The sequence below is a fragment of the Miscanthus floridulus genome, chromosome 18 (genome assembly GCF_019320115.1).
Source record: "Miscanthus floridulus cultivar M001 chromosome 18, ASM1932011v1, whole genome shotgun sequence".
NCBI classification, from domain to species: domain Eukaryota; kingdom Viridiplantae; phylum Streptophyta; class Magnoliopsida; order Poales; family Poaceae; genus Miscanthus; species Miscanthus floridulus.
Genome location: NC_089597.1, coordinates 13315588 through 13340142, shown reverse-complemented (window position 1 = coordinate 13340142; position 24555 = coordinate 13315588). Strand labels below are relative to the sequence as shown.

The 24555-nt window shown below is 45.0% G+C and overlaps 1 protein-coding gene across 1 annotated transcript; it reads left to right on the top strand.

Annotated features, from left to right (window-relative positions):
- Window positions 1-21638: 21638 nt before the first annotated feature.
- LOC136519972 (uncharacterized) lies at window positions 21639-24452 on the top strand. Its single transcript, XM_066513374.1, has 4 exons — window positions 21639-21759; window positions 23906-23997; window positions 24081-24227; window positions 24308-24452. Exons 1-4 carry the CDS (start codon window positions 21651-21653, stop codon window positions 24350-24352), a joined length of 393 nt encoding a protein of 130 aa, XP_066369471.1. The 5' UTR covers window positions 21639-21650; the 3' UTR covers window positions 24353-24452.
- The last annotated feature ends 103 nt before the right edge of the window (window positions 24453-24555 follow it).

Genomic DNA, 24555 nt, shown 5'->3' with positions numbered 1-24555 from the left:
GGAGTCTCTGGCGTAGCTGGCAACGTCCGGGCACCAAGGAGTCCCTGGCATAGCTGGTGATGTCTGAGCACCAAGGAGTTCTCAGCGTAGCCGGTGATGTCCAAGCATCGAGGACTTCCCGGCGTAGCTGGCGATGTCCGAGCACCAATGAGTCCCCGGCATAGCTGGCGATGTCCGAGCATCGAGGAGTCCTCGGCATAGCTAGCGATGTCCGAGCACCAAGGAGTTCCCGACGTAGCTATCGATGTTCAAGCACCGAGGAGTCCCCGGCGTAGCTGGCGATGTCTGAGCACCGAGGAGTCCCCGGCGTAGCTGGCGATGTCCGAGCGCCGAGGAGTCCCTAGTGTAACTAGCGATGTCCGAGCGTCGAGGAGTCCTCGGCATAGCTGGCGATGTCCGAGCACCGAGGAGTTCTCGGCGTAGCTCGCGATGTCCAAGCACCGAGGAGTCCCTGATGTAGCTAGCGATGTTCGATGCAAGGTGAAGTGGGGTGAAGTGTGCCCGCTTAGTCCCCGAGCATGAAGAATCTGAGCGCCGAGGAGTAACCGACGTAGCTGGCGATGAAGCACGAGCGATGAACAGTCTAGTCAACTGGTCGGTGGCGAAGTGAGCATTGAGTAGAAGCGACCAGCGAATAGTTCAATCAAATGGTCGGTGATGAAGTCCATGAACCTAACGGTTCGACTAGTTGATCGGTGGAGAAGTCCGAAGGCTAGGTGGTCCGACCACCTGGACAATGATCCTGCAATATAAATATGTAGAACGGGTAGTACATGATGTAAAAATAGATGAACTCTGGAGAAAAATCAGCAATGGCGATGAAATAGAGTAAGTAGCTTGGCGATCAGTTGGTGTGAAGATGTATTTAATATAAATCACCGAAACAGTTAGTGTGTAGCTGAGTCTCTAGCCCTAACTAGCCCATTAACCATAACATCGAGCGCGGAGCCCGTGCAGGTGTAGGAGAAACAGGCATCGCTAAGGAGCCACAGCTGACCACCCATAACGTAGAGTGCGGAGCTCATACCATGTGTAGGGAGGAGCTGGAGACAGGGCCGGCTCTGGAGGCGTCCGAGCATCAACATGACTGTTCGGGGGTTCGAAAAATCGTTTGAAGAGCAAACATGGAGAAAACAGCTCAGAGAAATATTATGGCGATATATGGAGACTGGAGAATATTTAGAAGAATATTAAAGTGTGACTTATCTTTAGACAGAATGTATGGTCGGAGGTGTATGGCGTTATCTGGTCGGCGAGAGGATGGACGTCTCTAGCCTGGTCGATGAATTTGCCCCTTAGGGCATCTTGGTAAGCGACGACGATGTTGGCGAACCCAAAGGGTAGGGCTATAACCCTTGGAGTCTTCCGAGCAGCCTCCGATAGATCTAGATCAGAGGGTGGTCGGCGCTGAACTAGAGTGTCCAGAGCCGATTTAGCAATGGAGAGGCAATCGACGAGCTTCAGACCCACCTGATCGATGGATGCGATTAGATCATTGTTATTGATTTGCCTCCTCTGGTAGCGAGGAAGCGGGCGGTGAGTCATCGATGAAGGCGACCTCGAAGGCGGTTCCGAGATTGGATCTACAGTCACATGTGTTGGGGTGGTCGGCGCAACGTTGATTTGCACCGGCTCAATGAGCTCTTCGACTCCATCAGCGTTGATGACCCACGAGATGGATCTGACCATGAAGATCTGGCTGGGCTACGAGAGGGACAAAGAGCCTATGAAAAAAGCCATCTTGTTCGATAAGGAAACAACACGCAATCCCCTACTTGGTGCGCCAACTGTCGACAAAATATCATCGGTAGTCCTCCGAGGGGTATCCCATGAAGGTAGATTGATCGGTAGAGAAGCGTGTAATCAAGAACAAGAAGGCAACAGAGACACACGAGTTGGATAGGTTCAGGCCATCACTATGACGTAATACTCTACTCCTATGGTCTGTTGGTTTGTATTAGCTATCGTATGATATTGCGTGTACGTAGATGTCGACTAGGGGACCCTTTCCTCTCCTTATATACTCTAGAGGGGTAGGGTTACAAGGAAAGTATCCTATTTGGTACTATACAATATCTTGCGGTGCACGTCAATCAGTGTTGTGCATGCCTTGATCTTGTGGGCTAGGCCACCTCTAATGGTGTGACCCATGTCTTATCTTGAGGATACTAGGGGCCATACCCCCACAAGGTTCTTGTGGTACTACTCCTGATCCCATGGACGCCATAAGTACATTGACTTTTTCTTGAACCCTCTCATCAATCCATTTTTTGAATTTGTCTTCCATCTCCTTCAGAACCCTCATATACTCTGCCTCTTGTGCCGCTCTACCCCTCGAGCGGCTCTGATAAGTGGAAGATTCTTCCTCGAATGCTATTTTCCAAGGAACAAGAATGGCTCCTCTAGTGCGACCAGGGTGCTCCTTGTTTTTGAGTGCTTGGGTGAGCACGTCATTCTCCCTATTAGTACTGTGGGTCCCTTTCCTCACCTCATCATTTACCTCAGAGATCCTCTGGACGAGACTACTCATGGCTAGATTTGTGGAGCTAAAGCTCCCGTCCGGGCCGTGGTGTACTCCCCTCGCCATACAGAAATATATCGATTTGGGCTCCCAATTGGCAGTCTTAGGCTCAACGCCAAGGCGTTCCACCTCAAGTTTCCTTTCAAATGCATCCATCTTACTGACGTAGCCACGAGAGCAGAGTTTATGAGGATTCATCACTTTAAGCGAGTTCTCCTTATTCTTCCTACTCAGTTTCAAGTACTCCTCGGATTGCCTATATTGCTTGAATTCCTGCCAGTAGTCCTTCTGCTTGGCGTACTGTCCACCATCCCAATTTGGCTCTTTATCCTCAAGGATAAATTTCTTGTACAATATCCCCTTGAAAGTCTTGAAGCATGTCCCCATGATTTCTTTTGCTTTTTTCTTGACTTGCTCCTTGTCATTGTCCTGTGGGAAAGTGAAATACTGTGGGATCCATTTCTACCATATGTCATCCTTCTCACTTTTCGGAACCCTCCATGGGTCATCATCTTTCCCAATCCACTTCCTGTACTTAATCGGGATGTAGTCCCTTACAAGTGCCCCGATGACAGTCTTGTATTTGGCTGTAGCTTTTTTAAGTGTGAGTGGCTCCATGACTTGGTCAAACTCAGTGATGTGCCCATGTGCATTCCTACCAGTAGGAAGCTGTGACACGCCTTGCTTGGTTCTGGCCTTGCTGCTACCTGAAGCACCTAGCTGCTTGGTCGGCTAAACCTCCTGCTAGAGACACCAAGTAAGCTAATAGACTCTCAATTAATTAGCATGTATAGCTACCTAGTCACATGATACCTAAATTACCTGGTCATCTTGGTCATCTTGATCTAGCTCAAGAAGAGTGGTAGGGGTCCATGGTACCTCGTTCTCACCATCCTAATTGTTACCGCCACCGTTTCTTGGATCATGCGGCTCTCCCGTCCCATCGATATCAGCCGCTTCTTGTTGCCTATCAGTTCTTTGGTGATGGGTTAACAGGTGACGATGAGTCATGGCTGAGACATGATCGTGGTCAGTTTTGGCTATGTACAACTACTAGTAGCATTTGCGCATATATATATTACCCAACTAATAGAGATTTAATGCAAAGTCTAATAATAAGTCCACATACAGTTCATGTACAACAAATGCATTGTTTGATTGGCTTCATACAACAAAGTCTACCTACTGTTCTATAAAACAAAGCCTACATCAACTTCCAAATAAGAAAAGCAATGACCATAGCCATAAATAAAAGCATGACATCTTTCCAAGACCAAGGAGTAATTCTCCTAATCTTCATATCTCCGGTGGGTGGCTCCTCTTCAATCTCTAGTGCCAGCAGATGGCCATGGTCTGCACTCATTGGACCATAGTAGGCCCTCAAAGCTTTAGCTTCTATGTTGTATTTTTTGTAACAATTACATGGGTATTGATTGACTTGAGCATAGCAATCTTCCCAGGTCAGGTAGACCCCAGGCACCCGACCAATATGCACTACATACCATGCCATGGTTGCCTATACATTTAACCAAATTAGGTTGATAGTGCTATGTCATTCAAACATATTGTAGACTAAGTTTAGTGTATCGAGCAAAGTTGTAGACTATATTTAAATATTCAAACTTCAATTTGCAACACATTTAGCTAGGCTTCATCCCATGCATATTGGACATGAAAGTATTATGGTAATTGGCAGTACATAAAAGACATAAGAAAACCAATATGAAGAGGCCAAGTTCGACAATCTTCTAGTGAATCAGCTTGTAAGTGACATATTGAAAACTCTAGTTTGGTTTTGGTGAATTGATGAAACCCTAAGTGCTAACCTAGTTTATCAAAGTGATCATGAGATAGGTAGCACATTCCAAGTGGTGAAGCAAATGAAGATCATGACATGATGATGGTGATGCCATGGTGATGATCAAGTGCTTGGACTTGAAAAGAAGAAAGAGAAAAACAAAAGGCTCAAGGCAAAAGGTATAAGTGGTAGGAGCCATTTTGTTTCGATGATCAAGACACTTAGTGAGTGAGATCATATTTAGGTTCGATAGCCATACTATTAAGAGGGGTGAAACTCGTATCGAAATACGGTTATCAAAGTGCCCCAAGATGCTCTAACTCATTGCATATGCATTTAGGATCTAGTGGAGTGCTAACACCCTTGAAAATGTTTGTGAAAATAGGCTAACACACATGCACAAAGGTGATACACATTGTGTTTAGCACTTGGGAGCAAGGGTTCAAAACTTTACCGGTGGAGTGTCACAGAGTTTCACAGAGTGCACCAGATGCTGGTCACGTGGTGACCGGACTCTGGGGAGGAGCGTCCGGTCAATTATAAAAGAAGATGGTACTCTCGGCCTGTGACCGGATGCAGGCGACCGGACTCTGGTTGAACACAGTTCAGCGTCTGGTCATGCTAATGTGGCGGCGCACCGAGAAGAGGTGAAGGATCAGACGCTGATGCTGCGTCCGATTGTGAACGACCGGACACATTCGGTCGTAGTTGAGCAGCTCTAGGAGCTCTCTGGAAGTGACTAGACACTGGGGTCCTGCATCCGGTCATGATCAAACTGATGTGTCTAGTCAAGAATGGAACCTCTCTAGAAATGACTAGACTCGGCAGAGGTGCGTCCGATCATGGCACTATGCTGCGTCCGATCATCACTTAACCGTTGAGATCGGGTGCTCAACATTTGGAGCGAGGGATGACGTGGCAACCATCTATTGACCGGACGCTGGCAGGGTGCATCTGGTCGATCTGACCGTCGCGTCTGGTCGCCCTGACTTTTCGGGGAATAGAGAGCCAACGGCTCTATTCGTAGGGGCTCTCTACTTAAGCCCCCTGGCCGACTCAAGCTCGCTCTCTTGGCCATTTGCATTGACATAACAACCTTGTGAGCTTTGCCAAAGCTCTCCCACTCATCTCCGTCATTGATTCATCATCTTTGTGAGATTGGGAGTGAATCCAAGTGCATTGCTTGAGTGTTTGCATCTAGAGGCACTTGGTGTTCATGGTTTGTTGTGGGATTCGCTTGTTACTCTTGGTGGTTGCCACCACCTAGATGGCTTGGAGCGGTGAGGATCGTTGAGCGGAGGTTGGTGATTGTCTCTGGCTCCGATCGTGGTGATTGTAAGGGGTTCTTGACCTTTCCCTAGCGGAGAGCCAAAAGGTACTCTAATAAATTGCTCGTGGCTTGTGTGATCCTCATCTTGTGTTGGTTGTGCATCGCCCTATTGAGGGTTTAGCGTGTGATGCTAATTAGTGCGTGAACCTCTAAGTGAGTGAATTGCCACAACGAGGACTATCTTGCCAGCAAGCAAGTGAACCTCAGTAAAAAATCATTGTGTCATCATTTGATTCTAAGGTGATTGGTCTTCATTGGTATTCATTCTTGTGATTGATTGGTTCATTCCTCGACTTGGCGGTATAACCATCTTGCTCTCTCTCTTTACATTACCGCGAACTAGTTGTTAAGCTCTTTAGTGTAGCTAGTCATGAGAGCTTGCTAGTTTGGTTAGTGTGGCTCTTTAGTTAGCCTTTGAGAGCACACTAACTTAGTGTAGTGGCATAGCCATTGTGTGAATAGAGACTATATAAACTAGAGTTGTGATAGGTGGCTTGTATTTTTAGTAGGCTAGCGCAACACTCGCTTCGCCTCATATTTGTCTAATCGGTTTGCTAAGTATTGTTGTAGAAAATTTTATAGGCTATTCACCCCCCTCTAGCCATTAGGACCTTTCACCTATGTTAAATATTTTTCTCTGGGCTATTTTGTTCATTCTTTTTATAATACCTTTGCATTAAAAAGATCCGTGTATAGGTGCTGCCATGCTATATTAATTTGCTCTTTATCAGGAACTTTAATTAATTTGTTCATTTGCTAGCAATTTTCGAAAGATTCTACAACCTAGCAAATTAGCAATTCATGAATACACACAGCAGAGCCCGTTTAAATGGCAGACGGTAATAGTACGTAGAGCATGGTGAAGCAAGTAAGCGTCGTTTACCTCATGGAGAAGAGCCCGTCCGAAGTGATGGTGACCTTGGTCTTCTCGCGTCGAGGAAGACGAGGGCGCAAGCGGCGGTAGTGCTCCGGTGGCATCGAGGAAAATGAGACCGCTGGTGTGCCAGGGATGGTGTCAGGCATTGAAGAAGAGGATGGCACAGCGCTATAGATGGCGGCGCGGGTGGTGGTGGAGCTCTGTCGGCGTGGAGGAAGACAACGGCGTTAGGCGTCGAAGAAGAGGATGGCGTGACGGCTACGGACGGCGGCGCGGGTGGCAGTGGAGCTCCGTCGGTGTGGAGAAACATGACAGCACGGGCGTGGCTAGGACGATAGTGACAGTTAGCGGCAAACCGTCAAACACCTAAGGGGCACAGTGAGGGAGGCGCTCACCGTGTAGCGTGGTGATGCCGCTGTCGCGTGGTCCTTCAAATCAAAGCTGTGGGAGGGGCAGGAGGGGGCATGGAGGACCGGGGGTAGGGGACGTCGATGTGGAGGACTATGGGGTGGGGGGCCCTGGCGTCGATGACCATGGGGTGGGGGACGCTGGGGTGAAGGATGGCGTCACGGGTCTTCCTCGCTGGCGCAAGCCACACGGGGATGAGCAGATGTCGTCGTTGAAGAAGAGGAGGGCGCTCGGGCTACGGACGGCGGCGCGTAGGGTGGCAGTGCTCTACCGGCTTGGAGGAAATGGATGGCGCGGGCTTCAAATGACTTAGAAAAATTTCAGCCCGCACCACCGGCTTATATACTCATATCACATCACTACCGGATCTATAGGCAAACCGACAGTGATGATATAGCATCACTGCCGATACCAAATCCAACCCGGCAGTGATGTGCACTACCACAGTCGGTTGTAGTGAAATGTTAAAAAGATAAAAATAACATAAGCTAACGAATTGCCTATCCTAGCGCAGCGGTTAAGGTCGCGTACTCATGACCCCGCGACCCGCGTTTGAATCCCAGACATGCCAAACTTTTTGTTTTTTTTCTTTTAATTTTGAATCACCTAACTACACTATGTATAAATAAATAAATAAAAATAAAAAACTACCTCTAATGCAATTACATAACTAGCGTAGCGGTCAAGGTTGTACTCTCTTGAGCCTAAGACCCGGATTCGAACCTCGGGCGGGACAAATTTTTTAAATTTTGTTTTATTTTTGAATTTAAAGTAACTACACTATAACTAAATAAAAAAAAATAAAAAACTAAGCCTAACACAATTACTATCCTAGTGCAGCGGTTAACGCACTACACTCTGGAGCCCGAGACCCCAGTTCGTACCCGTGCGGGGCACGATTTTTTGAATTTAAAAAAAATTATATCTATCACTGTCGGTTTTGGTAGTTGTTATCACTGTCAGTTTCTGTCTACCACCGTCGGTTTTTTAAACCGACGGTGATGATTATATATATATATATTAAATAGAATAAATTCACCCATTTATATTTCTATTGCACCTATGTCCAAATGGCTTGAAAATTTTTTTGCAAGCATGTACATCTAAATTATGGCCCCACACAAGATCTTAGGTTTTTCTGATCATTTTCTTTATTATTATATTTTTCTTTGTGCTAGATGGGACAAAAGAGGCCCAATTACGTGTTGGACACACTATAAATTTGCATCCACCTCCACAAAAAATTGGTCCCTAGGGAACATGATACCCTGTGGAAAAGTTTGGCATCATTCCGGATCATTTTGGGGGTAGGCTCAGTTTAACCTCTAATTAATCGGTGACGTAGCGCGGAAATTCAATTAGACAGTAGAAAGTACCAAACCATCTCAGAAAAAACCCAAACTTGGTGGTTTCTTCACCATTGTACGTGTAAGCCTAAAAAAGTTTGAGACCAATACGACACCGGAATGCATATGAACCACAGAAACCTTGAGAATCAATGTGTTTAGTCATTGTAACATGAGCTTCTATAGGTTTGTGAAGCAGGTATGTACCGCCTATGTCCAAAGGGCTTCAAAAAAATTTTGCAAGCATGTACACCCAAATTATGGACCCATACAAGATCTTAAGTTTTTCTAACCATTTTCTTTATTATTATATTTTTCTTTATGCTAAAAGGGACAAAAGAGGCCCAATTACATGTTGGTCACACTAGAATTTTGCATCCACCTCGACCAAAAATTGGTCTCTAGGGTACATAATACCTCGTGGAAAAGTTTAGCACCATTCTGAATCATTTTGGGTAGGCTCAGTTCAACTTCTAATTAATCAGTGATGTCGCGCGGAAATTTAATTAAACAGCAGAAAGTACCAAACCATCTCAGAAAAAAAATCCAAACTTGGTGGTTCCTTCACCCGTTGCACGTGCAAGCCTGAGAAAAAATTTGAGACCAATACAACACCGGAATGCATATGAACCACAGAAACCTTGAGAATCTAGATGTTTAGTCATTAATTAGACGACTTCTATAAGTTTGTGAAGCAAGTATGTACCGCCTATGTTCAAAGGGCTTCAAATTTTTTTTGCAAGCATATACACCCAAATTATGGCCCCGCACAAGATCTTAGGCTTTTCTAATCACTTTATTTATTATTATATTTTTCTTTGTGCTAAAAGGGACAAAAAACACCCAATTACATGTTGGGCACACTAGAATTTTACATCCATCTCAACCAAAAATTGGTCTCTAGGGCACATAAGACCCTATGGAAAAGTTTGGTAGCATTCTGGATCATTTCGGGGGTAGGCTCAGTTCAACCTCTAATTAATCGGTGACATCGCGTGGAAATTTAATTAAATCAAAGAAAGTACCAAACCATTTCAGAAAAATCCCAAACTTAGTGTTTCATTCACCCGTTGCACGTGCAAGCCTGAGAAAAAGTTTGAGACCAATACGACATCGGAATTTAGAGTTTTTGTTCCACAACACATGAATTACATGACAAACACAAGCCGAATTAAACTTAAACCTTGCAAATTAAACCTAAACAAACACTAATGAGGGGATGGATGCATAGCATGATACATTTGCATCCAAGCATGGTAATTGATGTCACGGATTCTGTAACCACAACTATCGACGAAGGCCAATGCCTGTACGATTGCACTCTCTCGTGCCTCAAAAGACCGGTGACATGGTTGTCCATAGATGTAACCTACTAAACGACCATTGGCCCCGTTAGTAAATGTTATGCAGAACTTGCATCTTGTAGTAGTGTGCTGGCCGAGGTTCCCAGTACAGTACTCCCAGTCATACCCAAGTCTCTCCGTAGCTTGATCTAGAATGGCCGACAAGCCCAATGCAACATAGGTACTGTCTTGGAGCACCACCTATAAGCGGGCAAAACAAAAAAATGGGAGATCGTTATTACAATAATAATACAATAAATAACCATGACTCCGGTATCAATGACGTTGACTTTACCACATCCATTTAGTTGTAGCTCGCCCAATATTCGCTTACTTGCAGAACGGGGACATCACCAACACGCAAAGCTTCTATCTTGAAGTGCGAGAAATTGGGCACCTGATAGCAAATGTGCTGAAGTGCCACCAAACAGTTGCGCATGACAGAGAACTAGGCGCTTTTCATGCTAGGCATCCATGATCCCATCCGCCGGATAAATTCCTAATGCCCTGATGGTAGCCTCGAAGGGATGTAGAAGCTTAGTTCACATGTCCAAGTTTGACCATCATCAGCAGATGTCGTGTTCTCAACGATGTCCGACACCATGAGCAAGCTAAGTGCTGCTTGCAGCCACTCTATCGGGGCTATCATCTATGACATATGCAACAATGATATTATTTAAATGAGTCTATACACATTATGAAACAACATTTATTATGAAATTTAAACTATAATTATTAAATAATTAGCATTCAAAAATAAGATGTTGGAAAATATTTTATACGATAGCTGGAATAGGGTGGTTTGGAATAGCTACAACAGGATCGAATGGATCATCGCTACGGTGGAAACCTAGTTCTTGGGTGGGGTATCTCCGTTCATCCCACCTAATAAAATTCAAAAAATATGACTATAAATATATATTTCATTATATAAAATGTGCCAAGTAAAATGTAGCAAACTAAATAAATATAGATAGATGCATATATATACATGCATAGCTAGAATATGGAAGAGGAGAATATATATTGCATTGTACCTAATAAAATTCAAGAAATATGAATAGAAATATATATTGCATTATATAAAATTATGCCAAGTAAAATGTCGCAAACTAAATAAATATAGATCCATGATGCAAATATACATAGCTACAATGTGGGAGAGGAGAACATATATATATACCTGCAATGAAATATCCAGGAGCCATGACCAAATCACGTAGAGTGAAAAGTGTGAGAAGTGAGAGTACGTGAAACTAAGAAATGAGAGTGAAGTGAGGGTGCGTGCGTGGGTATGTTTCTGGTTCTTTTTATAGGGGCGGACATATCACTGCCAGTTTTAAAACAAAAATGATAATGATGGTGTCCATCACTGCTGGTTTTGTAATGAAACAGATAGTGATGTAACACTATCATTGTCGATTTTGTATGAAAACCGATAGTGATGTGGCTGACAGCACGTACTTCCATGCATGCATGCATGCAGCAATAAATGCATTGCATGCATACTGCAATAGAGGTCATTACTTATGAAAAATAGTAATCTTGTGATCTTTATTTAATGCTCAAATAATGTCCAAAAATTTCGTATCAATTGCATAATTTCATATATAGGTACAAAAACACCGTCGCCCACCCAAAAAATGCTTGATAATTAATTATTATGGAACCATACATATGTAAAATATTCATACATGCATTGTCATTTGAAGAGACAAACATCGATATATATATATCAGTTACAGAAATACAATATAAAATAACAAAAATCTTAAAATAAAATTACATATACGATAACAAAGACATGACACTAAAATTAAATATATGATAACAAAAGCCTATTTTCGTCTAGGTTAATGTTATAATCAAAGTGTACAAACACATTATAAGATAACAATCTCAAAAGCATTCTTCTAGCACCCAAGTAGGGTCGAATAGCCGCTAGAGAATGCCGGAGATGGCTGACGAGCTATGCCTTCGGGAGATGAACGGATAGGTTGCCGAGCATTGTTGAACGCCTCTCTAGATAGACAATCCAGAGCACATTGGATGGTTACTGAGCACCGATGAATCCATGCCACTCTGGTTAGACAGTCCAGAGCATACCGCATAGGATGGCTCTATCAACCTCGTGGCGTCCCCAAGCTTCGGCATTGCCCTATCTTCAGAAACATTCTTCTAGTACCTTTTGTGTGCACTATCCTCGCGGATGATCACGCTTATTGAAATTTGTATATGGAGGGCTTTCTCTCATAGAGAGTCCATAGATGTGTATACTAGCTAGAGAGAACGGAGTGAGAAATAAGTAGCAAGAGGGTGGCAAGACTTGGCTATTGAGAGGCTCCCGGGTGAGGGCCATTTTACAGGGGTCAGCAGTCGTGGTACGTTTTTTTAACTAAAGTTATCGGGGTAGGTGGGAGCAGTGCTCCTGCTATGGTGGTCAGCGGGAGCACTGTTGGTCTGTGAGGAGCATCTAGACATCACTGTCGATTTTAGTTTAAAAAACAGACAGTGAAGGTGGGCTTCTGTGCCAGTTCTAGGAACCGAAAGTGATAGCTTATATCACTATTGATTTTAAACCAAAACCGACAGTGATGGGTCATGCCATGCTGACACCCAGTAGCTGGGATGCCTGCCATCATAGCCTTTTTATAAAAAATAAAAAAAATTCCAGCGCCTAGGATTCGAATCCAGGTCTCGGGGTTGTTAGTTTGGAGCCTTAACCGTTGTGCTAGAATAGGGATTACATTTGAATTTGTTTTATGTTTTCTTTTATCCCATAGTAAAGCACTACTACTATATAATAAATGAAAAATCAAAAAAGTTTGGCTCACCTAGGATTCGAGCGCGCGTCGCGGGGTCAAGAGTGTGCGGCCTTAACCGCTGAGCTAGGATAGAGAGTTCGGTTAGATTGATTTTATTTTTCCTTTTATCCCGTCATAATGCACTACTAAATAATAAATGAAAAATCAAAAAAGTTTGGCCCGCCTGGGATTCGAGAGCGGGTCTCAGAGTACAGAGTGCGCGGCCTTAACCGCTGAGCTAGGATAAGGAGTTCAATTAGTTTGTTTCTATTTTTTATTTATTAATAGAAATAACACAGTTAGTTTATATTCTAAAATTAGACAAATTTTTTTGTCTAGATTATTTAATTATATGATAATTAATTAATGGTCTATAATTATCAAATAATAGTGTTTGTGAACATCATCTCAATATTTGATTACATAGTCAATAATTTAATTATAGAGATGCGCACAAAATATAAATTAGATATTCCGTGCGAATTACTGATACAACGTCTAAATAAAGATTACATAGTTAATAAAAATCTAACTATCTTCATCGGGTCCAACAATGAGGGCCTTAGCGTGATCATGCCGAATGTAAGTAGGTTTGTCACCCTCTTCAAGGATAGGTAGGGGTACGTTCGCCCCGAATACAGGCATTTCATGATAGCCCCTATAGTCTTCTTCGTCCGTCACTCTATCGACATCGACAATCTTCCTTTTTCCTTCTAGTACTACTTTTAGCTTTTCTTTTGTCTTGTTGTCTCCTGCATAGAATATTTGCATAACGTCTTTTGCAAGGATGAAGTGGTCGTCTCTATATGCGGTCTTGGTGAGATCAACAATAGTGAACCCTTCTCTATCGGTGGTGATTTCCTTGAGCCATACCCACTGGCAGCGAAAAAGAGCTACCTTCAACTGACTGTAGTCTTGCTCCCATATCTCGTCTAGCTCTCATATCTCCTCTATGAAACCATAATACGTCGCCTGCACGTTGCCATTTTTGTCGTGAGCATCGAAACGAACACTACTGTTTTCGTATGTGCTCTTTCTATCTTGCTTTTTTGTGTAAAATATAAATCCATTGATCTCATACCCATGGTACTTAAGCAATATACTCGAAGGCCCCTTGGCTAAGATATCCAGCTGATTACCTAACGTTGTTCCAATCAAGCGGCATCGCAACCAGCTGACAAATTTCTCCTTATGTTTTTTATCAAGCCAAGCCTACGACCTGCTCGGATACAAAGTTTACAGCGATTGCCTATGCTCATCAATGTATGGCATCACAACCTTTGCTTATTGGAGAACAACGAACTGTGTCTACCTGAAAGAAACAACGTCGTCTATTGTGATACATTTCTTCCCGATCGTTCCTTTGCCACCTAGTCTTCCCTCGTGATGAGATTCTAGAACTCCGACCCTATTGATGTCCAGATAATATGTGCATAACTCAATGGCCTCCTCCATTGACCATCCTTCAACCATGCCCCTTCTGGCCTGAATCTGTTCCTAACATACCTTCTGAAAACTTTCATCAACCTTTTGAAAGGGAACATCTGATGCAGGTACATTGGGCCAAGGGCACTAATTTGGTCAACAAGATGAACAAGCAGATGCACTGAGATATCAAAGTAAGTCACCGAGAAATGCATCTCAAGCCTAATGAGAGTTTTGGCTATGTCCTATTGCAGCTGGTCCAGCGTGGACACATCAATGACCTTTTTTTGAGATCGCGTTGAAGAACGAGCACAACTTTATGATTGGGACGCCGACCTTTAGGGGGAGGATACCACGTAGGGCAACAGGGAGCAGCTAAGTCATAATGGCATGATAGTCATGGGTTTTCATATAGCCATAGTTGAACTTGAGTTCTCTCATGTTCACTAGCCTCTTCGAGTTCGCACAGTAGCCCGTCGGTACTTTGAGTTCACTGAAGAAAGAAATAAGCGCACACTTTTCTTCCTTCTTTAAGGTCCACAATGCAACTAGAAGTTTGAACTGGCCATCCTCTAGCGCCATGGGATGTAGCTCCTTCCTGATTCCCAAGTGTTATATGTCTAGGCATGTGGCTAGTGAATCATTCGATGTCTCCCTGGGGTCCATCAAGGTGTTAAGCGTGTTACCGCACACGTTTTTAGTAATATGCATGGGATCAAGATAGTGGTGTACACTCAGCATAGGCCAGTAAGGTAGTTTCTAGAAAACCGATTTTTTCTTCCAAACGCTGCCATCAGGCGCTACTACTACATTGTCCCCCTTCCCAAGGACAACCTCTAGTTTGTTGACTTCTCGAAGTATCGTAGGCCCATCTCGTTAGAGGTAAGTGTTTCTCAATAGTCATGTCGAAATCTTTTATGTTCCTGCGGTAAGGGTGATCCTTAGAAAGGAACCTACGGTGTCCCATATAAACTATCTTTGAGTTCTTTGGTAGATGTACCGCATCGGTGTCATCTAAGCACTCGACACATCCAGTATAGCATTTTGTCTTCTCTCCGGACAAGCAACCTCGACCTGGCAGGTCGATGATTTGAGCGATAAGTACTACCTTGATCATGACATGTTCCTTTTTGTACTCATCCCAAACATCCTCCACACCCTTTTCAAACATCTCCACTAGATCATCGATCAGTGGTTCTAGAAACACATCGATGTCATTCCCAGGTTGTCTTGGCCCTTGGATCAGTAGTGGCATCTGGAGGTATGACCGCTTCATATAGAGCCAAGGTGGAAGGTTGTATATATAGAGCGTCACTGGCCACGTGCTATGATTGATTCTAACCTGGTCAAAAGGATTCATCCCATCTGTGCTCAAACCAAACCAAAGGTGCCTTACCTCTCCACCGATGTTATTATAGAACATAGTATTGACTGTCCTCCAGTCTTTCCATCGGCGGGGTGCCTCATCATTGTATCTTTCTTACGCTCTTCGCCATGCCAGCACAACAGCTTAGCTGACTTTGCACATGCAAACAGCCTATGCACCCGGGGAGCTATAGGAAAATACCAAATGACTTTCATGGGACCTCCTCTAGTCTTGGTACCCTCATGTGATGGCCTTCCCTTGTACCGTGGAGCTTCACACTTGGGGCACACATCCAAATCTTTGTATTCGTCTCCACGGTACAATATGCAATTATTGAAAAATGCATGGATTTTTTCAACCTCAAGGCCAATGGGGCAGATCATTTGCTTAGCTAGGTATGTCTTTTCTGGCAACTTATTTTTTCTAGGAGCATTTTCCTTATTATACCTAACAACTGATCGAAGCCTTTATCACTCAATCCGTTTGTTGATTTGAACTCTAACAGCATGATGTTGGCTTCCAATTTGCTCATTAGATAATTCTTATACAATGGTGTTTTGCCATCTTGCCTCATTTTCTCTAGCTTTCTCAGCTATCTTTCACTAAGACATCCGGTCTCTACATTATGTAGCAGCTGAGAAATACCATCGTTATCCTCGGTGTCGTCAGCTAGCGTGTTCCTAAACACATCGTTAACTGTGGTCATAGGTTTCGTGTTGACAATGAGTTCCTCGTCAGCATCCTAGATGGCTACGTCATGCATGGCCACATCATCATCGTTTTCCTACGGAACATTCACACAAACCTTGTCATGCATAGTCCATATCATATAGTTTGGCATGAACCCCCTGGTAATCAAGTGCATTTGTATAGACTCAATTTGGGCCCATTTCCTTTGATTCATGTAATCTTTGTATGGGCAAAAGACAGGGTTCCCATTTCCAGCATGGGCTTTGACATCGGTGATAAACTGGCTGACGTCATGCATGTACCGCTTGTTCGTTCGGAACAGATGGATCCACTCTCGATCCATCTCTGCACAAAAAAATATTGAGACAGTAATTACAGAGAAATTAATAAGAAGTGCAGCTTCATGAACAACAATTGTAGCTCAAAAGTATCATTTATTCTACACTTATTTAATTTAGTCACCCCATTTTTAGAAAACATTATTGTACACTAATTATTGGAAAATTGAAATTGGTAGCCCCGGCCATATAAATTCAAAATCGTAGCCCCATAAAAATAATTATTGCACAATAATAAAGAACAATTATTCTACTCCATGCCACATAAAAATGGAGACACTAATTTTAAAAAAGGCTAAAATTGGTGACATGATCATGAACAATAATGTAGCTCCAAACAATGCCCATATAAATTGAAAATCGTAGCCCCATAAAAAACAATTATTGTACAATAATGAAGAACAATTATTCTACTACATGCCACATAAAAATGGAGACACTAATTTAAAAAAGACTAAAATTGGAGACATGATCATGAACAACAATGTAGCTCCAAACAATGCATTGTTAGGTGACACATGGATTAATTTGCTCATCAAAATTGTAAAAGAATCTACTCTACTCCTAAGAACTAATTATAGCATCATATACTAACAATGACGATCTTGACCACCATGGAATAATTAGCTAGGAATTTAAATGTGTTCATAGACACTAACCTTTTGGATGATGGATTCACCACAATTTGCTTGGAAGCCTTGCACAAAGTTTAATTTGAAAAGTGCTCTCTACAATGGAGAAAGAACTAGAATGAGAATCAAGCAATATAGCCATCAAAACAAACGCTAATTAAGCAACAAAATCAAAGGAGTGGATGCTTGTAACTGACCTTAAAGCAAAAAGATCAAGCCATTCTTCCAAATCCAAGAGCTAGCTTCACGGTGAAGCACGACCGCAACAATGGAGGGAGCGGCCCAAACATGCGCCTCTGTGCTCGGGATAGAAAAGAGGAGGAAGGAGAGAACGTCGTCAGCTTTTTGTACTGTCAGTTTATCACCATCGGCGTCGACAGAATATCATCAGCAGTCCACCGAGGGGTATTCCGCGATGGTAGATTTGTTGGTGGGGGTGCGCGTAATCAGGAACCGGATGGTGACACAAGGCGCAGAGATAGCGATTTAGATAGGTTTGGGCCCTCTGATCGACGTAATACCCTACGTCCTATGTCTTTGTTGTATTGTATTGAGATGTAGTAGATAGATCTATCCACTAGGGGACCCCTGCCTCTCCTTATATAGTCTAGAGGGACATGGTTACAAGGAAAGTATCCTATTTGGTACTATACAATAGCTTACGGTGCACACCGAGCAGCACCGTGCACGCCTTGATCTTGTGGGCCGGGCCACCTCTGATGGTGCGACTCATGTCTTGTCTTGTAGAACCGGAGGCCATACCCTCTAGCTAGTCCCCGAGCCTGACAGTAGGTGACGTAGTCGCGTGGTGCCAGAGTCAGAAAGTAGAAGACCAACCGAGCAGGCAGCTAGTCCTCGGGCGTAGCCTCGAGATGAGAACAAGCACATTCACCGCAAGGTGAAGTGTGCCCACTTAATCTCCGAGCCTGCTGGAAGATGAAGAATGAATCTTGTAGCAGGGTCAAAGAAAAAGAAGTCTGAAAGCTTGCTGATGTCGTCTGATATGCGCGTATCAAGACCCCAAACGTGCTGCCCAAGATCAGCACCCTGATCTGAATAGCATGGAGCAGCTTGATAGCACACCGACGAGACGTAGCAAGATCTGACCACCAAGGGAGCACCAAGGAGTCCCCGGCGTTGCTGGCGATGACCGAGCACCGAGGAGCGAGGAGTCCCCAGCGTCGTTGGCGATGACCGAGCACCGAGGAACGAGGAGTCCCCGGCATCGCTGTCGATGACCGAGCACCAAGGAGCGAGGAGTCCCCGGTGTCGCTAGTGATGTCTGAGCACCGTGGAGCGAGGAGTCCCCGGCATTGCTGGCGATGACCGAGCACCGAGGAGCGAGGAGTCCCCGGCGTCGCTGGCGAGGTCCGAGCACCGAGGAGTCTTTGGCGTAGCTGGCGCGTTTGAGCAGCGAGGAGTCCCCGACATAGCTGGTGATGTCCGAGCACCGAGGAGTTCTCGGCGCAGCTGGCGACGTCCGAGCAGCGAGGAGTTCCCGACGTAGTGGCGATGACCGAGCACCGAGGAGCGAGGAGTCCCCGGCGTCGCTGGCGATGACCGAGCACCGAGGAGTCCCCGATGTCGCTGGCGATGTCCGAGCATCGAGCACCGAGGAGTCCCCGACGTCACTGGCGATGACCAAGCACCGAGGAGCGAGGAGTCCCTGGCGTCGCTGGCAATGTTCGAGCACCGAGGAGCGAGGAGTCCCTGACGTCGCTGGCAATGACCGAGCACCGAGGAGTCCTCGGTGTCGTTGGCGATGACCGAGCACCGAGGAGCGAGGAGTCCCCGGCGTCGCTGGCGATGACCAAGCACTGAGGAGCGAGGAGTCCCCGGCGTCGCTGGCGATGACCGAGCATCGAGGAGCGAGGAGTCCCTAGCATCGCTGGTGATGACCGAGCACTGAGGAGCGGGGAGTCCCCGGCGTCGCTGGCGATATTCGAGCACCGAGGAGCGAGAAGTCCTCGACGTCGCCGGCGATGACCGAGCACCGAGGAGCAAGGAGTCCCCAACATCACTGGCGATGACCGAGCACCGAGGAGCGAGGAGTCCCCGGCATCGCTGGCGATGACCGAGCACCGAGGAGCAAGGAGTCCCCGATGTCGCTGGTGATGACCGAGCACCGAGGAGCGAGGAGTCCCCGGCGTCGCTGGCGATGTTCGAGCACCGAGGAGTCTCTGGCATAGGCGGTGATGTCCGAGCACCGAGGAGTCCTCGGCGTAGCTGGCGACGTCCGTGCGGTGAAGTGTGCCCACTTACTCCTCGAGCACGAAGAAACCGAGCGTTGAGGGAGTCCCCGGCGTAGCTGATGATGAAGCACGAGCGACGAACAGTCTGGTCAACTGGTCGGCGACGAAGTGAGCATTGAGTAGAAGCAACCGACGAATAGTCCGATCAACTGGTTGGCGACGAAGTCCATGAAGCTAGCGGTCCGACCAGTTGATCGGTGGAGAAGTCCGAGCACCAGGTGGTCCGATCACCTGGATGATGATCCTGCAATACAAACATGTAGAACGGGTAGTACATGATGTAAAAATATATGAACTCCGGAGAAAAAATATCGTATGTAGCTTGACGATTAGTTAGAGCAAAGATGTATTTAATATAAACCGCCCGAACAGTTAGTGTGTAGCTGAGTCTCCAGCCCTAGCTAGCCCGTTAACCATAACACGGAACGCGGAGCCCGTGCATGTGTAGGAGGAACAGGCATCGCTAAGGAGCCGCTGTCGACCACCCATAACGCAGAGGGCAGACGCTCATGCACGTGTAGGGAGGAGCCAGAGACAGGGCCATCTCTAAAGGCGTCCGAGAATCAACATGACTGTTTAGGGGTTCAAAAAATCGTTTGGAGAACAAACATGGAGAAAACAGCTCAGAGAAACATCACGGCGATATATGGAGATTGGAGAATATTTAGAAAAATATTAAAGCGTGACTTAGCTTTAGATAGAAAGTCTGGTCGGCGACGTATGTCGTTATCTGGTCGGCGTTGACGGCGAGCTCCTGGCGGGCGGTGAGTTGTTGATGAAGGCGATCTCGGAGGTGGTTCCGAGATCGGATCTGCTGTCGCGGGGGCTGGTGTAGCCAGCGATGAATTGTCGTCGTGGACCGGCATGGATCTCCATGAGATTGATGATGAGAACGGCTGTTGATTTGAGGTCCATCTGGCTCGCCATGGATCAAGCGCGCACCCCCTACCTGGCGCACCAACTGTCGATAAAAGATGCTCGGCAGTCCACCGAGGGGTATCCCACGATGGTAGATTTATCGTAGAGGTGAGCGAGATCTGGAGCGAGATGGTAATACAAGCACCAAGACACAAAAAACCAACAGTGATAGCACCAAATCACTGTCGGTTCTTGGCTAGAACCGACAGTGATAAGTGGCCGCCAACTCACTGCCGGTGCAAGCCACAAACCGACAGTGATGTGGTCCTTCACTGCCGGTTTTATCCCAGCCCCAATCATTTTGTCATTTTCAAGCTCAGAACCGACAGTGAAGGTACATCACTGCCGGTTCTCATAAATCCGGCAGTAATGTCCGAATCTATAGTAGTGCTAGGAGAGACCCACAGAGTAGCCAAATGCATGCTTCGCGGCCACCGGCACTTGAACCCATGACCTCAGGCTTCACACATTCATTCTCTAACTGCTCCACCTATAAGACACCTATGGCCAAATCAGATATTCGTCATTCTCATTCTATCTCCATCTAATTTTAAAATGAGTATTTGAGACCCTAAACGAATTTAAATGAAAAAGTTGTCAACTACAAAGATTTATATCTTTTCGAGATCTATAACTTTGGTTTAGGTCATTTGTGCATCCGAGGTCATTTGAAAATTTTGAATTTAAAAATATGAGGAAATTCGGTCATAATTTTCTTGGATAAATGATTTCTAATAAAAAAGTTATTAACTACGAAGTTGCATAACTTTTCGAGATCTATAATTTTTTTGAGGATCCTCGACCTCAGGGCACAAAACAAGCCTATTCCCTGTTAAGCAACCAAGTAACTAGTCTTATGTGCTACTGTTTGCCTCACAAATTTACTTATTAAATCTTAATAAGACGGATGCAAAGCATATACAGCCCTACGGCCCCTGTCCTGTATGCAGCCTAACCGGTAATAACCACGACGCCCGCCGCCTGCGTTTTCTAAAAAAACAAGAAACATGTTTCGTGCAAAGATTTCAAATCATGACCTTTCACTACGTGAAAAACGGTTTATAGCAACGGGACAAATTTTTTTGTAGGGGCAGCTAGTGATGGAGCCGCCCCTACAGTAACGTGCTCGGGAGCCACTAGACCAGCCACCCCTATAAATAGCACAGTAGAGGCGGCTAATAATACGAGCCGCCCCTACAAATAGGGTCGATTTGTAGGGGCGGCTCACTCACCAGCCGCCTCTGGTGTTACGATTTGTAGGGGCGGCTCAATCACCAGCCGCCCCTACAAATCACCTGTACAAAAAATATCTCCCAACTCTCCCCCTGCTCATCGGGAAAAAGAAAAAAAAACAGGTCCCGCACGCCCTGACCTCTCCCCTCTCGCTCGCCTCGCCGCCACCGCTGACTACGCTCCTGCCCGTACACCACCACCCCAGGTCCCCGCACGCCCTGACCCTACTAGCCCCACCCGTTGCCTCCTCCAAAAAGTCCACCGCCGCGCTCCCCACGTGCCCCATCGCGTCCCCGCTCCACTCCGACTACTTCGACCCCCGGGCCCCGCCGCTGCCGCGCAGAGACGGCGGGTACGGGCGCGCCCCCAATGGCGCGCAGGACGGGAGGGTCTTCACCAGCTACAGCATCTACAAGGGCAAGGCCGCACTCTCATTCGACCCCGGGCCGCACATCTCGTCTGCTCCATGAAACCCTAGGTGCGTCCCTCGACCCCCGTTTGGATCTCTCTAATCTCGTGGATCTAGGGTTCTTTGGTGATTTGGTCTTGGGGGTGGGGCTTCGTAGTTGTGTTCGTTGTGGTCCGGGCTCGAGATTGGTTTAGGGTTTTGATCTCCTCTGTCGTTGTGGTCCGTATGTCTAGTCTTTGGGTGAGAGACTTTAATCTAGTGTTAACTGAATGATTATAATGTCCTTACTCCCTGATTCACCGAACAATGGATTCACAAATGGGCTCTGGTGGAGGTTAGTCTCAGTAATATTAGATATACTTGGACCAACAAACAAGAATGTCCAATCTTGGCCAGAATTGATAGGATCTTTGTTTCAACAGACTAGGAGTTAGCTTTTCCACTAGTTAGGGTTAAAGGTTTAGATAGATACCCTAGTGACCATAATCCCCTTTTTATTGATACAGGGGACAATGTTTTCTTTGGAAAAAAACTGTTTAGGTTTGAGAAGTGGTGGCTGCACAAAGAGAGTTTTGCTAAAGTTGTAGAAAAAGTGTGGGCTCAACCTTGTCAGGCTACCAATAGCCTGGATGTGTGGCAAATCAGGATTAGGACTCTTAGAAGATTTGCTAGAGGCTGGGCAGCTAATGAGGTTGCTAGTATGAATAAGGAGAAAGTAGTGTTAGCTTTGGAATATAATGACTTGGAAAAAGAAATGGAATCTAGGATTCTATCGGACCAGGAACTTCTTAGATTTAAACAAGTAGCTAAAGAGCTGGACAAGATATGGGCTCTAGAAGAAATCAAGGCTAGACAAAGGTCTAGAGATAGGAATATTTTAGAGGGAGATAGAAACACATCTTATTTTCAAGCTGTGGCTAACCAAAACTGTAGGAAAAAAAAGAATTGAAGTATTAGAAGGACCTAATGGTTTAGTAGAAGACCAGAAAGGTATGTTAGACATAGCTGTTGATTTTTATAAGAAACTTTTTGCTAGAGAGGAAAGAGGTAGTGTTAGATTAGCAAATGATTTTTGGCAGCCTGAGGATCTGATCACTAGTGAGGAAAATGATCTCCTGACTATGCCGTTTACTGAAAAGGAAATCAAAGAGGTAGTTTTTAGTTGTTATGCTGATGGAGCTCCGGGCCCTGATGGGGTGTCTTTTATGTTTTATCAACATTATTGGGATATAGTTAAGGCAGATTTGTTATCCATGTTCAATAACTTCCACCAGGCTAAACTGGACCTACATCGCCTTAACTTCGTTTTGATTACTTTGATACAAAAAGAAGAAGGGGCTAGACCTATGAAAAAATTTAGGCCTATTAGTTTGATTAATTGTAGTTTTAAGATTTTTTTCAAAAGCTTTGACTATGAGACTTGGGAAAGTAATTGATAGGTTAGTGTCCCCACAGCCAAGTGCTTTATCCAAGGTACATATATACTGGAAAGTGTAGTAATTGCTCATGAATTAGTTCATAGTGTTCACAAAGATAAGGAACCAGGATGTATCATTAAGCTAGATTATGAGAAAGCGTACGATAGGGTCAGCTGGGAATTTTTGTTTGAGATCTTAGAATCAAGATGTTTCAACTCTTGCTGGATTAGATGGATTGAGTTGATAATTAAGCAGGGCTCTGTAGGAGTAATGCTTAATGGGTAGGAGAGTAAATTCTTTAGAAAAGGCAAAGGTTTAAGACAAGGGGACCCGCTGTCTCCTTTACTGTTCAATTTAGTTGGTGATGTTCTAACTAGGATGTTAGTCAAAGGAGCCAATCAGGGCTTGTAAGAGGTCTGGGGGCCTCCTTGTGAGATTTCTGTAATGTATAGCATACATACATGACCTGGTCCTGCTGGCCTTGATTGTTTATCCTGTATACAGTTACTCACTTTTTATTTGTGAACATGGAGTATATAGTTTTTTTTGGAAACTAACATGGAGTATACAGTTGGCACACTATTCAGATTCTTTTGGTAAAGAACTCTTCATTTTGAGTTCCAATACTGCACATAATATGAATCAGTTGTGATTGATATTTATTGGAGACTACTAGATTTTATGGCTTGATTTAGATAAGTGTCTTTTGTCATTCAACCATGCATTATTGGTTTTTGTTCAACTATAATGTATTGATTTCAACAACTTTGTTCCTCATCACTCTGAATTTTACCCAGTGTTGGTGGTGGCACTGGAAAAGGTGGAAAGAAGTTCTGGAACTCTTATTGGCAGTAGTATAGCTACAATCCAGAAGAGCGCTGCTCCTGAGGTAATCTTCAGAATGAATTGGCCTAGAAGCTATGAGTGAATTGTCCAAAACTGTTAAGAGCATTATCCTTTTCTATGGTACAGATGCTTCTTGCACTGATGGACGAGGCATATACTGGTTCCGCAATAGAAGAACCTAGTGGTAATTCAGGCTCTGATGATAGTGGTCCCCTAGACCTTGCTGACCCAATGTTCTTAGACCATCTAAAAGACGAGAATGATGGCATTGCTGTAAGTAGTTTCTCCTATACAATAGTGTATATCCCCTCTGAATTATTAGTTCTAGTGATATCTTCTGTTTTCCCCTTCAGGCAAAACATTGGATATCCCCTACGGTACCTACCTCACCGTCATGACCGTCATCTTCTTCTGGGCCATGCGCAGCACCGACTTCTTCACGGTAAAAAGCTAGGCACTAGCCACTAGCTTTGTTTGCATTGCTCCGGCCGGCGGCCGATTTCTGGGCCATCAAATTCTCTTCTCTTCCAGTAAGATAAGAACCTACCTTTGTTTGCATTGCTCCGGCCGATCGACAGAACACGTTCGGCGTGAGGTCGCT

Excerpts from the sequence above, each read along its gene's own strand:
- LOC136519972 (XM_066513374.1), top strand. The coding sequence starts at position 21,651 with ATGGCGCGCAGGACGGGAGGGTCTTCACCAGCTACAGCATCTACAAGG. Across the intron at positions 21,760-23,905 it reads TCTGCTCCATGAAACCCTAG|TGTTGGTGGTGGCACTGGAA; the intron begins GTGCGTCCCTCG and ends AATTTTACCCAG. Across the intron at positions 23,998-24,080 it reads AGAAGAGCGCTGCTCCTGAG|ATGCTTCTTGCACTGATGGA; the intron begins GTAATCTTCAGA and ends TCTATGGTACAG.